Raw genomic sequence first — 15,645 nt, forward strand, 5'->3', positions numbered from 1 at the left:
AGGAAGCCACATGCCATGTTAGCATTCATTTCAAGAAGACTAGAATATAAAAGCAAGGATGTAATGTTGAGATTTTAGAAAGCTCTGGTGAGGCCTCACTCGGAGTATTGGGAGCAGTTTGGTCCCATTATCTTAGGATGTACTGAAACTGAAGGGGTTCAAAGACGATTCACAAAAATGATTTCAGGATTGAATAGTTTGTCATATAAAGGCATTTGATGGCTCTGGGCCTGTTTCATGAGAATTCAGAAGAATCAGGGATGACAGCCTCAGAATAGAGGGGTGTCATTTTAGAATGGACAGGAGGAGGAATTTCTTTAGACAGAGAGTGGTGAATCTGTGGAATTCTTTGCCACAGGCAGCAGAGGAGGCCAAGTTTTTATGTATATTTAAGGCAGAGGTTGATGTATTCTTGATTGGTCAGGGCATGAAGGGATACAGGGAGTAGGCAGGAGATTGGGGCTGAGAGAAAAATTGGATCAGCCATGATGAAATGGTGGAGCAGGGTCAATAGTCATGTATCTTATGGTCTTATAAAATTACTACAGTACTGTGCAAAAGTCTTAGACACTCTAACTCTCTCTCTCTCTTTCTCTCTATATATATCTTCCCCCCCTCAATCTTACTCTCCTGCCTTCTCCCTGTAATCTTTGAGCCCTTACAAATCTCCTCTTTAAATATAACCAATATAATCCCTATTGACAACAGTGGATCTGGGGTTGAGAGGGTGAACAGCTTTAAGTTCCTTGGCATCCACATCACTGAGGACCTCACGTGGTCTGTTCACACTGGCTGTGTGGTGAAAAAGGCAGCATAACAGTGCCTATTTCACCTCAGACAGTTGAGAAAGTTTGGTATGGGCACCCAAAACCTAAGAACTTTCTATAGGGGCACAATTGAGAGCATCCTGACTGGCTGCATCGCTGCCTGGTATGGGAACTGTACCTCCCTCAATCGCAGGACTCTGTTAGGGGGGAGATTTTGAGGCTTCAGCTCTTCGAGGCCTCAGTGAGGAGAGGCTTGAGTGAGAGAAAGTGAAAAGCTGTCGGCAGATATTTTTCTCCCCCACAGTTTATTTATTGTTTTTCCTTCTTTATATTTGCTCATTTGGAACAATAGGGACACCAGGCCGGGTAGTTGAGCGTTCATCTTGTGGCATGTGGGAAGGCAGGGAGACCTCCAATGTCCCAGATGACTACACCTGCAAGAAGTACATCCAGGTACAGCTTCTAACACTCTGGAACTGGTACTGGATTAATTCTAGATCATTCGGGAGGCTGGGGAGCCCTGGGAAACAGGTACTGACTATCCATCCTATCTATGCCTCTCATAATCGTGTAGACCTTTACCAAGTCCCCTCTCATTCTTCTACGCTCCAAAGAGAAAAGTCCCAGCTCTGCTAACCTTGCTTCATATGACTTGTTCTCCAAACCAGGCAACACCTTGGTAAATCTCCTCTGCACCCTCTCCATAGCTTCCACATCCTTCCTATAATGAGGTGACCAGAATTGAACACAATACTCTAAGTGTGGTCTCACCAGAGATTTGTAGAGTTAGTTAAAAGGTGATCACAACATCGTGGGCAAAAGGGCCTGCACTGTGTTGCAATGTTCTATGTTTTATGTTCTATAACTTCAAAGTTTCCGAAGAATTAGGTGTGTGTTACCTCATGTGACTTTTCCTCAAGTACTTCAGGTAATCATGGGATTATTAAAATTACGTGGAATAAGCTAACATTAAAATAGCTACATTCAAATTCAAATATATTAATAAAAAGAGCTTTAACAAAGATAGGGACAATACCCACTTGTTTGAAGAAGTGCAGCAAGCTCAGAGTTATGGCACCAGATCCACACCCAATTTCCAGGAAAATTGGGCTTGAAGCCTGACTGAAGCTTTGCCAGTCAACCTTTTCTTCTGTGGCGAGTTCCAACAGCACCAGATCGACTAAACCCTAATTAAAATAAAGCACAAAATCAGCACGAAAGAAATAAAGCACGCTTGGTATGCAGACAGACTCCATGCACCAACTCGGTAATAGGCTTCAAGAAAATTACCATAAGACCGTAAAACACAGGAGCAGAACTAGGACATTCGACTGATCGTGCATACTCTGTCATTTGATCATGGCTGATCTATTATCCCTCTCAACCCCATTCTCCTGCCTTCCACCCATAACTTTTGATGCCCCGACTAATCCAGAACCTATCAATGTTCACTTTAACTATACTCAGTGACTTTTCCTCCACAGCCATCCGTGGCAATGAAATCCACAGATTCATCACCCTCGTCACCTCTGTTCTAAATGGACTTCCTTCTATTCTGAGACTGTGCCTCTGATCCTAGACTCACCTAGTATAGGAAACTTCCTCTCCTCACCTGCTCTATCAAGGCCTTTCAATATTTGATAGGTTTCAATAAGATCCCCCCCCCCATTCTTCTAAACTCCAGCAAGTAAAATCCCAAAGCCATCAAGCACCCCTCATACATTAACCCTTTGATTCCCAGAATCATTCTTGTGAGCCTCCTCTGGGTCCTCTCCAATGCCAGCACATCTTTTCTCAGATAAGGGGCCCAAAGCTGCTCACAATGCTCCAAGTGCAATCTGACCAATGCCTTATTAAGTCTTAGCATTACATCCTCGTCCTTATATACTAGTCCTCTTAAAATGAATGCCAACATTGCACTTGCCTTCCTTACAAACAACTCAACTTCCAAGTTAACCTTTAGGAAATCCTGCACTAGGATTCCCAAGTCCTTCTGCACCTCTGATTTCTAATTTTTCTCGCCATTTAGAAAAGTCTATGCCTTTATTCCTTCTACCCTACACTATATCCCATCTGCCACTTCTTTGCCCATTCTCCCAACCTGTCAAAAGTTTTTCTGCTTCCTCAATACTACTTATCCCTCCGTCTATCTTCGTATCTCCTGCAAACATGGCCACAAAGCCATCACTTCTGTCATCCAAGCTGTTGATATATTATGTGAAAAGAAATAGTCCCACTATTAACCCCTGCGGAACACCACAAGTCACTGTGTGTGTGCGTGCGTGCATGTGTGTGTATAAATCTCCTAATGAATTTTATTGCGTATTGTATTGTATGCATTGCACTGTACTGCTGCCACAAAACAAATTTCACACCATATGTCAGTGATAACAATCTGACTGATTCTGAAAGCAAATGGAAAGAAATGAAAGAATGAGTGAGCACTGGGTTTGCACTCATTTATAAATTCTTCCATGGTTAACACTGCAGTCCTCTTTTACAAAACTTACAGATGCAGAATGTCCTTCCTTGGAGAAGTGTATGCCCTGTTACGTACCCCATAACTGGGTGTCTTACCAGCAAAGATAGAAGAGTCCGTTGGAGTCTGGTGATACTATTTTCAACAATATTTATTAGCAAAAATATACAAAATAATATCAATGCGAATATACAGAGACTATACGTTAGTAATACTAAACCTAAAAGTGCAGGTATAATAATAATCACTAATGAAACAAACTCTATCGTTGTCTAGGGGATAATGAATTGTCAGATGGAAATATAAAGTTCAGTTCAGTTCATGCAGGCTGCGGTAGTTGTTTGTTGATGTGTTGCAATTGTTGGAGAGCGAGAGAGAGAGAGAGAGAGAGAGAATGTGTGAACAGTAACAGCTATTATCTTGCCAACCTTCCTTTATGATTTTGATCCGTCGATACGTTGTTGTTGTGGCCATTCACGTATGACCCCTCCGTCCTTTAGCTAGACCGTTCTTCCGTGGTGGACTCGTCACCCAAGCAAAGGTGGACACACACACAAGCCCCCACTGGTCTCGCTATAAAACACTGCGAGTTAAAATTTACCGACCCTTCGTTCGGTCTCCGGTCTCCCACCCTGTCTCGTGGGGGTTCTGATGCTCACTAGCATTTCTCCTGGTGCGTCTGAGGGGTGTTACCCCAGACCTCACTTTTATCCCCACTCACGGGGTCTCAGGTGTCAATCAGGTTGGGATGATGTAACCCATCAAACCAGCCCACTCTGGTTGCCCCCTGAAGGGTTTCAATGAATAGAACAGTACCAAGTAAACAATCCTTCTCCAAAAGACAACAGCAGTAATCAATGGTAATCCTACTTTTGTTAGTAGGAGCCATTCCACCATGGGGTACCTTTTAGCTGTGTCTCTCTCTCATTAACTTTCATGAGCTGTTATCAATAACAACTGCCCTGGCAGCTTTCCTTTGTCTCTCTTACTTCCTTGGTAGCAGCATCGAAATAGTAGCGATTTGCGATTCTCCAAAAGGGGGGCATGGGCCACTCTGCACCCTTCTGCCCATCAGAGTTGTTCATCCTTCGTAACAGCCCCCATTGTTGAAATGATGATTTAATTATTTTTGAATGTTTCTGAGAACCAGGCACAGATGAGGACATTCCAAGACCTTGTTAGCTTTGACAGCTGGCTTGGCTTCGGGGCATTAATTTCCTCGACTGAAAACATTCTTTCCTGGCCGCATTGCTGCCATTTTGTTAGGAAATGCATTAACCAGGAAATTTATTTTTTCTCTTATTGATTTGTTCTTCACGTGTCTCTGCTTTTTTATGCACTGAGGACTTGTCTCTGCACAGTCTTTTCTTGCCTGTGTGGTAAAATTTTAGATTCAGATTCATCTTTTGAAAATTAGCTTTATTTATCACATGTACTTTGAAACATACACTGAAATGCATCAATTGTGCCAAAGCAAATCAGTGAGGATTGTATTGGGTGGGCCGCAAGTAGCACGCTATGTTGCCATGCTTCCGGTTCCAACATAATATACCCATGGTTCACTAAACCGGCACGTTTTGGAACGTGGAAGGAAATCCACACAATCACATGGAGAACGTACAAACTCCTTACGGAGAGCGGTGGGAATTGAACCCCAATCTTAAATAGCGTTATGCTAGCTGCTGTGTTACTGTGCTGTCCTCACGGTAAATTAAGGAGCTTGTACTCCAAACTCCTGGTGGGAGGAAGGCATGGGTGATGGACATATCAAGATGGTGGGGGAGGGGAAAGAGAAGGGGTGATGGGGCCATTGGGATAAAGGTTGTGCTAACTGCTAGCTATCATGCATTGTTTGTGTTAACAACTAACACACCCAAGGATGAGCTGGGGGCAGCCCACAAGTGTTGCCATACATGCCAGTGCCAACATAGCATGTCCACAATGTTCGAAAGAAAAGCACAAGCAACTACAACAACAAAGCAAGATGTACGAGGGGTGATTGATAAGTCCATGGCCTAAGGTGGAAGGAGTCAATTTTAGAAAACCTAGCACATTTATTTTTACTACATTTACACACTTAGTCCAGCAGTCGTGGAGCATACGGATCCCTTCTTTGTAGAAGTCGGTGTCTTGGACCTCCAGAAGAGGTCAACAGCAGGGATGATTGATAAGTTTGTGGCCTAAAGCAGAAGGAGATGAGTTATCAAGCTTTCAAGAAAACTTCAAACTTTCTGCATAATCACTCAGAGTTGAACTGCATGTGCATGTAACGAGAGCTGTATAACTCACCTCCTTCCACCTTAGGCCACAAACTTATCAATCACCCCTGCTGTTGACCTCTTCTGGAGGTCCAAGATGCCGACTTCTACAAAGAAGGGATCCGTATGCTCCACGACCGCTGGACTAAGTGTGTAAATGTAGGAGGGAACTATGTTGAAAAATAAATGTGCTAGGTTTTCTAAAATTGACTCCTTCTACCTTAGGCCACGAATATAGTTCTAGCCTCACCCAACCTCAGTGGCACTTATCTTATCTATACCCCTCAATGTTTCATGGATAATTTGTTTGAACTTTCGTAAAATTGGAAAATACATTAGTGAATTTGCCCATAGCAAGGTGCTGCAAGCTGAAATAATTGTCAAGGTAATCTGTTTTAATGAGGTTGTTTGGAGTTGTGCCTTTCATGTCTCCTTGTGGGTACCATTAAACATTTTACATTCACTACAGTATACCCTACAGGGTAAGCTATGAAAACAGCTTTAGTCAGACAACTGAATCTTGTGATCTTGACTGAAGGGTAACTATTAACCAAAACATTAAGCCTAAATCCCAAACTCAAAGTAACTTTTATTATTGGCGTATATATATGTCAACCCATACAACCCTGAGATTCATTTCCTTGTGCGCATACTCAGTGAATCTATAGAATTCTAACTGCCAACAGGATCAATGAAATATCAACCAGAGTGCAGAAGACAACAAACTACGCATATGCAGATATAAATAAATAGCAACAAACAATGACAGCATGAAATAACAAGATAAAAGAGTCCTTAAAGTGAGGTCGTTGGTTGTGGGAACATCTCAGTGGATGGGCATGTGAGTTCTCCCCTTTTGCTCAAGAGCCCGGTGGCTGAGGGGTAGTAACTGTTCCTGAACCTGGTGGTGTGAGTCATGAGGCTCTTGTACCTTCTACCTGATGGCGGGAGTGAGAAAAGAGCATGGCCTGGGTGGTGGGGATCTCTGATGATGGATGCAGCTTTCCTCAGACAGTGCTTCATGTACGTAGATGTGTTTGATGGTTGGGAGGGCCTTACCTGTGATATACTGGGCCGAATCCACTACCTTTTCTCTTTATCAGGATTTTGTTCTCTCTCTTTATCAGGATTATGCTGTGGGATCTTTAAACCAACCTAAGCATTTAGGATGTACAAACTGGCTGCTCCATTTCCTGCCTTACAACAAGGACCAGACTTTAGAAGCACTTTCTCTATCAGTTACAGGATATTCTACACTCTATTATTGTTCTACCTCAATGCACTAAGCAATGAAGCGTATAAAAGGCAACCTTTTCACTGTATCTCAGTACATGTGACAACAATAAACCAATTCTAATTCTAGTTCTTTGGCTGTAAAGAACCAGAGTTCTGATGCTCTATTTAATTTCCTTTCAACAGCATCACACAGAGAGTAGTTGGCATCTGGTATATGATACTAGATTCAGGTTTATAAATTACATGTACACTGGGTGACAGGGCAGAGATACCACTCTACCAATGGAGGTGTAAGGTGCACATTCTCTCCGCTAGCTTGAAGGTCACCCTTGGGCAAGGTGTAGCACTTGCTTAGCCCCCGATCAGGGTCATGTGAAGCCACAGGAGCAAGTGGTGGATGGTCGTATGAACAGCTGGTGCGTATCACAAGTCCTGGTTATGTGACCACTGATGCCAGGCAGACAATCTCTGCAGAGTATTGATAATGGTTGGGGGTCACCAAGCTACCCAGCCATGGAAAGACCATGATCACCTACGTCACACGGCATGGCACATGATGATGATGATGATGACAGTGAAATGCACTGTTTGAGTTAGCAACCAAAAGACTCAAGGGCGTGCTGGGGGAAGCCTGCTACACATTCCGTGTAAGAGTAGAAGCTGCCAGAGGAGGGGGCAGAAGCAGAAACAAGATGTATGGGATACCTGGAGAGGCTCTTGAATGAGCTAAGGATAGAAGGATATGAGCTTAATGCAGGCAAGTAGGATTGGTATTACTAGGAATGCCAGTCAGCATAATAATAGTGGGCCAAATGGTCTGTTCCTCTACCGTACAGTTTATGATTCTGTGCGATATTACAATTTGCTTTGATTGGTTTAATTCAAAAATTCAACTGCTCCTTGAACAAAGGCCTCCTTAACAAATGCTATGAGTAGCAAGATTAATTATGACACAATTAAGACTGGAGGTGCTAGAAATCTGGAGCAATACACAAAATGCTGGAGGAACTCAGTAGGTCAGGCAGCAACGACAGAGGGAAATGGACAGTTTGGGTTGAGACCCTTCAGCGGGAGTGGGAAGAGGGGAGAGTGTGTAAAGTGGTGGAGAAAGAGCTGGCAGGTGATGGGGGGATCCAGGTGAGGGGGAGGGTGAGAGGTGGAATGACCTACGAAGCTGGATGATAGGTGAAAGCAACAAAGGTCTAAAGAAGATGGAATCTGATAGGAGAGGACTGCAGACCACAGAATAAAGGGAAGATGTGGAGCGGGGAATGTGTGGGTGATAGGCAGAACGGGGGGGGGGGAAGAGATGGGGTGATGGGGACAGTGGGATAAAGGAAAACAAAAGGGAGCTAATGAGTGGAGTGGTTAGCAGAAGTTAGAGAGATTGATGATTATGCTGTCAGGTTGGAGATTACGAAGGTGGAGTATAGAACACTGTACGGTACAGGCCCTTTGACCCACAATGTTGTGCCAGACTCTTAGCCTATTCTAAGATCAATCTAACCATTCCCTCCAACAAAACCGTCCACTTTTCTATCATCCGAGTGCCTATCTAAGAATTTCTTAATTGTCCCTAGTGTATCTGGCCCTACCACCACCCTTGGTAGGGCATTCCATTCACCCACCACTCTCGAAGTAAAAAACGTACCTCTGACATCCTTTCCACACTTCCCTCCAATCAGCTTAAGATTATGCCCAAATATATCAGCCATTTCTAACCATCTCTGGCTATCGAAAATTCTACTGAGTTTGAGATGTTCCTGTGCCGTGATGCTTTCTTGCCCTGCAGCGATGTTTCCTCCTTTTTGAATCTTTCTGAGAGGAAAATATATTGGCCCTGGATTTGTTTGGAGTTCTCCTTCCCTGCAGAACTTCTGGAGGTAAGGTAATAATCCCAAAGTAGGGATAGCTCATGGAAATTATCTCCAAAAATACATTTAGGGCAATGTACAGTATTTATTTTATTTGTAGCATGCGAAACCGAAGAGTCAATTAGGCACGTCAAAGGTTTAAACAGCTTATTAAAAATGGATTAAATAAATGAGGTATTCTGATGATCAGATTGGCTGTTTTCAGGAGAGATTTGTACTCACACCCAGTAGCTTCCCATGGTATCTGGTTGGAATGTAGGTATTAAAAAAACAATCTCGGCCCAAAAAGTGTTGACAGTTTATTCTCCTCCATAGATGCTGTCTGACCTGCATTCCTCCAGCATTTTGCGTCTGTAAAATCTTTTCTATCTCCAACAAACAACCATAATGGTCACAGATTTCTTTTAAAAAGAATAACTACGCTATTTATAAACCAGATACTAAATATAACATATGATTTCAGATTCCATCTCCAACAACACTAGAAAGGAAGTTCAACAAGTTCCAGTTACAGCTGGATTAGCAGGTTTTAAGGAAACTAACTAATATTAAACAAATACACAGAGAAAGAGGAAGTTAAAACCCTCAAGCTCTGTTTTGCTACTGGAAATGTATATTTAGGAATCTACGTTGCTGATGTTGTCAGTTGACTGTACAGCCCCGCTTTTCTGAAAGGAGAGGTAGAGCTGTCTTTAAAATTGAATGGAAATTATACCTTTATGAGTGATTGACACTGATACCAGTCAACAATTATAGTAAGTAAAGTAATTTGGCTTCAAGACTCCTGAGTTATCACACTAGCCCTGCACCAAGCAATCACATCACAGTGTATGTGCAATTCGTACCTATTACAATTACCAAATGTGAAACTTCAGAAATCTAGGTCCTCTTCATCTCCCCACCCCACACGGGGTCGGGGGTTCTTCACCACATGCACTTTATTAGTTCAGGTAGTTGCAACATCAACCCTGGCTTCATAAAGAATGGGTAATCCTGTGGTGGAACTGAACCTGGCTCGCCGACTACTGCTCCAATGTGGACCTGCTGAGTTTCTCCAACATACATGTGTTGACCGATAATTGAGGTTGTTGTTTTTGCATAGGAAACCTAGACCCTAGGAATTGGTGCTGCAAACCTTCCTGTTGTATACATGAACAATTTGGATACTTCTTATTTAGAGATACAGCACAGCAACGAGCCCTTCTGGCCCAGTGATCCCAATTACACCCGCATGATGAATTAAAAATTATTTATGAATTGGAAAAATGAAATTTTGTTCGTGAAAAAATGTGATGCAATGCATTTTGATTGGATGAATAAGGCTAAAGGCTGATTTATACTTGTGTGTCGCATCCAGGCTGTAGGTACAGCATACCCAACGCCTTAGGGTGACGTGCACCTCCCCACCTCACGCATCGCGGCGACGCAGACCGCAACAACTGTGATTAATCCACTTGGTAGCATCGCATTTCCTCCTACGCATTTCTGGTTGCTTCTTCTCAGCCACGTCTGTACACTGACACGAAGTAGATGAACCAAATCGTCAAATCTACCTGCTGACATGTGAAAATGTTTGAAATGCATTTCCTCGTCCATGTCTCTCACGAGGAAACTCAACACAGTGGCGTAGAAACCCCACCGCCAACTAGTGTTTTGGTGCACGCCAACGCATGCTCGATATGGCGTAAAGTGACGCAGAAGTGAAAATCAGGGCTATGATGTAGCCCATACGCTCAAGTATAAATCAGTCTTAAAAGTACACAGTAAATGGTCAGTCCTTGGGAATTAATGAGGAACAGAGGGATCTTGGTATTCATGACCAAGGATCATTGAAGGTAGCAGCACAGGTAGATAACGTGGAAAAGAAGGCATACATTATACTTGCCTTCATTAGTTGGAGCATAGAATTGATTAGCAGGGACGTTATGGTAGAATTATATAAATCAGCTGTATTACGATGTGCTTTTCTGGTTCCAACACAATAAAAGCATATAACTGTATTGGAGTGTGTGCACAGAGAAGATTTATCAAGATGTTGCTTAGAATGGAGAATTATAGCCATGAAGCCTAGATAGAGTGGATGTGGAGAGGATATTTCCTAAACTGGGGGAGTATAGGACAAGAGGGCACAGTCTTAGAATACAAGGACATTCCTCTAGAACAGAGATGAAGAGGAATTTCTATAGCATGAGGGTGGTGAATTTGTGGAATTTATTGCCACAGACAGCTGTGGAGGCCAAGTCATTGGACATATTTAAAGCAGCGGTAACTAGGTCCTTGATTAGTGAGGGCATTGAAGGTTACAGGGAAAAGGCAGGAGAATGAGGTTTGAGAGGGACAATAAGTCAGCCACGATCGAATAATGGAGCAGATAGAATGGCCGAGTTCTGCTTATGGTCTCACGGGTCCTAGGAGACTGGATAGGCTGTGTTTCCTTGGAGAAGAGGGATAAAAAATTCTGAGGGACCTAGATTGGGAAGATGTTGAGAACTTTTTCCACGTTGCATAGTTGCCTATCACTAGAGGGCATAGGCTTAAGGTAATGGATAGGAGAGTTAGAACAGATTTGAGGAAGATATTTTTCACTCAGAGGGTGACTGAAATCTAAAATACTCTGCCTAAGAGGAATCAGAAAAGCACATAGTAATAAAGTTGGTTTATATAACTCTACCATAATATCCCTGCTCATCAATTCTATGCCCGAACTAATGAAAGGAAGTATAATAGATGCCTTCTTTTCCACATTATCTACCTGTGCTGTTAGCTTCAACGACCCTTGGACATAAATACTCTGCTTTCATAATATCTATGAAGTATTTATTTGAGTACTTGAAACACCATGGCATAGAAGGCTATGGTTTGAGTGCTGGGAAGTAAGATTATTATAATTAAGTACTTGACTGCTGGTAGACAGAATGCCTTTTTTTCTATGTTGTATGAACCTACATCACTGCCTGGTATGGAGGTTCCAATGCATAGGGTCGAAAAAGGCTGTAGAGGGCTGTAGACTCAGCAAGCTCCATCACTGCATAACAGTTTAGCATGTGCTCAATGGGCCGAAGGGCCAGGTTCTGCGCTCTACTGCTCTATGACTCTAGCCCTCTGCACGACTGAGGGCATCTTCAAAAGATGGTGCCTCAAGAAAGTAACATGCATCATGAAGGACCCTCACCACCCAGGACATGCCCCCTTCTCGTTACTGCCATCAGAAAGGAAGTATAGGAAGCTGAAGACATGCACTCAATGTTTTAGATCCTTCACCATCTAATTGTTCCGTAACCTTTCGGTTCCTCTTTTACAGCATTTATCTAATTCTGATGTAATTTACAGTAATATCTTGCATCTTGCACTGTACTGCTGCACCAAAGCAACAAATTAATGACAGTGAAAGCAAACCTGATTCTGATCATGCTAAATTTGTGAACGGCAGCCTATTTTTACCCGTCACCGTATCACTGACACCGGGAAAGATCATCTGCACAATGGGTTGCAAGTGTCATTATCGAGCAAGTGATTTGAAACTTGCACTGAAGTGGGTGGAATGATATATTGGATTTTGGACAAAGAGGGGAATTCCCCTGGACCCAATGAACTACCGCCTTAATGAGTTGCTGAATAATGAGTGCACTGCCTCCAGCAACTGAGGACTGATCCTCCATTTTAAGGCTACATCCACACTAGACCGGATAATTTTGAAAAAGTCGGTTTCGCATAAAAACGATAGGCGTCCACACTATGCGTTAAAAAAAATATCTCTGTCTACATTGAAATGGAGATTTCGGCGAATCTCCTCCTACTGCGCATGCGCAGGACACGTCTACCGAAAACAAGCGACGTGTTTGGTGTTGAATCTTGCTGTAGAAGTGCGCATTTGTGTAGTTACAGACTAGAAAAACTTAAAACGATGGACAGCTGTTGGCTTTCGCGCAGGAGAACTTAAAACTAAAAAAAAACAAATACTGGAGTGTACGGAGGTAACCAACAGGGAGTTCATGGGCAGATTGACCCGGCTGACGACGAACACTGAAAAACTGACTAACTCTGTTGCATTAATAAAGCACCTTGTTAAATGTATAAAACATGTCTGCATCAGTGTTATCTTGTATTTCCATACAATGTTACATTAGGCTGTTACACATCTATTGTCAGAGAAATACTTGCATAAATAGGTAAACCACCTTCATACGAGCAAGGACAGAAAATAGGGCAAAGTGAGTATACTTATTTATTCAGTAAGTTATGGGTCAAAGTATTTGGTGAGTACATTTCTAACTCTTCTGGCGTCAGTTTCGTTACCGTCTGTTCTGAAATTGTTAGATTGCGTCAAGAAAACAATGAAATAGCGCACTGCCGTCTGACAGCATTTTCAGATTTCTCCGGTTACCCCGTCCACGCTGATCTGCCCGAGCAGCGTTTTCAAAAATACCCACCCTGGAAAGCGTTTCTGAAAAGCTCCGGTTTCGGGGGACGAAAACACCGTTTTAGTGTGGACGGAGGGTAAAAACGAAGAGAAAAAGCTTCGGTTACAGATTTATCCGGCGTAGTGCGGACGTAGCCTAAGGGAGCATAAACTCTGGATCAACGGCACAGCAATGAAGGAGGTGCAGCCAGTAGCCAGGCACTGTGGTGAAGCCAGCCAGCAATGCAGGTGCAACTGTGGCTCAAGCATTTGCCAGGGTATCTTGAAGAAAACCAAGCCTCCCTCTGCATTTCTCTTCAGAGAATTCTAACCCTTTCTTGCTAGGATGAAGGGCTGGGTCGAGCTTTGTACATCTGCCATCTCTTTATTCTCTCGTCCTCCCCTTTTCTAGATGTAGCCTTAGAAGAAAATAGAAGTGATCTTTTTGTAAATTTCTTGCATGAGGAAGTGGAGGGGAGGGTGGCCCGAAGGATAATGGCGCTGTGGGTAGTGTGGAGCATTGCTGTAGGTTACACGAGGACGTTGATAGTTTTCAGGGCTGGGTGGAAAAGCGGCATACAGTGTTCAACCCAGAGAAGCGTGAAGTAATTCACTTTGGGAGGATGAAGTTGAAGGCAGGATGTTTAGCAGTGTAGAGGAACAGAGGTATCTTAGGGTCCATATCCGTAGATCCCTCCAAGTTGAAAGGGTTGTTAAGAAGGCATATTTTGTGTTGGCCTTCATCAGATGGGGGATTGAGTTCAATAGCTGTGAGGTAATGTTGCAGCTCTATAAAACCCCAGTTGGAATATTGTGTTCAGTTCTGATCACCTCTTTGTATTAAGTATGCGGATGCTTTGGAGAAGGTTCAGAGGAGATCTACCAGGATGCTGCCTGGGATTAGAGAAAACACGTCTTATGAGTTAGCTTGAGTGAGCTAGGGCTTTATATCTTTGGAGAGAAGGAGGATGACAGGCAACTTGATAGAGGTGTATAAGATGATAAGAGGCATAAATTGAGTGGATAGCTGGAGACTTTTTCACAGGGTGAAAATGGCTAATACCAAGGAGGTATAATTTGGAGGAAAGTATAGGGGGATGTTAGAGGTTAAGTTGTTTTTCATAGAGAGTGGTGGGTGCAAGGAATGCCCTGGCAGGGGTGGGTTGCACATTAGAGAGATTTAGGAAACCCTTAGATAGGTATATGGATGATAGAAAACTGGAGGGTTATGTAGGAGGGCATGGTTAGTTTCTTAGGGTAGATTAAATGGTTGGCACAACACCACAGGCTGGTGAACCTGTACTGTGCGGTTATTTTCTACACTGAATGTAAAGCTAGAGATTCCTTCACAGTCCACATCCCACTAAAAGAGTAAAGGAACTTTCAACAAGGGCAAAATAGGTCAATTGGAGTATCACTGAAAATAATGCGACTTTTGAGAGGTCCAACAACCTGGGGTCGCTACTGACGTTTGGTATTTGAGTGGAGTTTGCCTGCCCTCCCCGAGACCACATAAGTTTCCTCCACGTGCTCCACATTTCAAAGACGTGTGGGTCGTTAGGCTAATTGGCGACCGTAATATTATAAAGATCCTTTATAAAGATTAGCTGTACATTGAAACATACAGTGAAATGTGTCATTTCTGTCAATGACTAATATAGTGCTGAGGGCAGTCCGCAAATGTCTCCATGTTTCCAGCGTCAACTTAACATGTCCGAAGCTTACCAAGCATAACGTATACGTATTTGGAACGCGGGGTGAAAACCAGGCGACATGGAGGAGACCCATGCAGTCACAGGAAGAATGTATAAACTCCTTACATGCAGCAGCGGGAATTGAACCCAGGTCGCTGGCTTAGTAATAGTGTTACGCTACTGAATTAATTACTAACTATCCCTGAGGTGGGAAAACTAGGGGGACATTAATAGGCATGTATGAGAAAACAGACCACAGGGATATATTCAGGTTCCTTTGAGAGCTGGTAGCACCTCAATAGGCCAAATGGCCTCTTTACAGACAGTCACAAAATAATATATGTTAGCAGCAAGTTTCTCCAAAAGCTCCGTGAAGCTTTATCCGACAGCAGCTAAGGATGCTTTTGAAGGGTGCATAGTAACATGGCGGTTACAGTAACTTGAGCTACACTGAAATTTTGCCGCTGTCTGTAAGGAGCTTGTACGTTTACCCTGTGACCTCGTGGGTTTCCTCTGGGTGCTCTGGTTTCCTCCCACATTCCAAAAGTGCTGCTGGAAGCATGGTGAAAGCTGCAGGCTGCACTGAGCATACCCTCAGACTGTGTCTACCATGGTTCCGTTTCGCTGCTCCCCTTTAACGCTCCTTTCTCCCCGATTATGCCCTAATTTCAGTCATTAGATTTCCAATTGCTGCTAGTTTACTTAATTACAGTACACCTGGTTTTCATCAGAAATAAGTACGATGGCGTCACTATCACAGGTTGGCAGTTTGTTGGTCTATTCTCATGTGATACTTCGTTCCCTTGTCCGATTAGAATCGTTAGTTCTAAGTTCAGCTCCAGTTTCAAGATAGTCCCTGTAAATTCTGTCTCCTTGTCAAGATTCCTCCGGTTTGCTGTTCTACGTTCACGTCTATGCCAGCATCCCCAATTCAGTTG

The 15,645-nt window shown here is 43.2% G+C and overlaps 1 protein-coding gene across 3 annotated transcripts in view; it reads right to left on the reverse strand.

Moving 5' to 3' along the window:
• The window catches only part of hemk1 (HemK methyltransferase family member 1), a 163,869-nt gene that overhangs the window by 80,064 nt on the left and 68,160 nt on the right, over window positions 1–15,645 (reverse strand). For all 3 annotated transcript variants that reach the window (XM_073072056.1, XM_073072055.1, XM_073072057.1), the window contains exon 5: window positions 1,808–1,954. In XM_073072056.1, coding sequence (XP_072928157.1) covers window positions 1,808–1,954 — 147 coding nt within the window. The remainder of the gene's footprint in view (window positions 1–1,807; window positions 1,955–15,645) is intronic.

The sequence above is a fragment of the Hemitrygon akajei genome, chromosome 19 (genome assembly GCF_048418815.1).
Source record: "Hemitrygon akajei chromosome 19, sHemAka1.3, whole genome shotgun sequence".
In the NCBI taxonomy this organism is placed as follows: Eukaryota; Metazoa; Chordata; class Chondrichthyes; order Myliobatiformes; family Dasyatidae; genus Hemitrygon; species Hemitrygon akajei.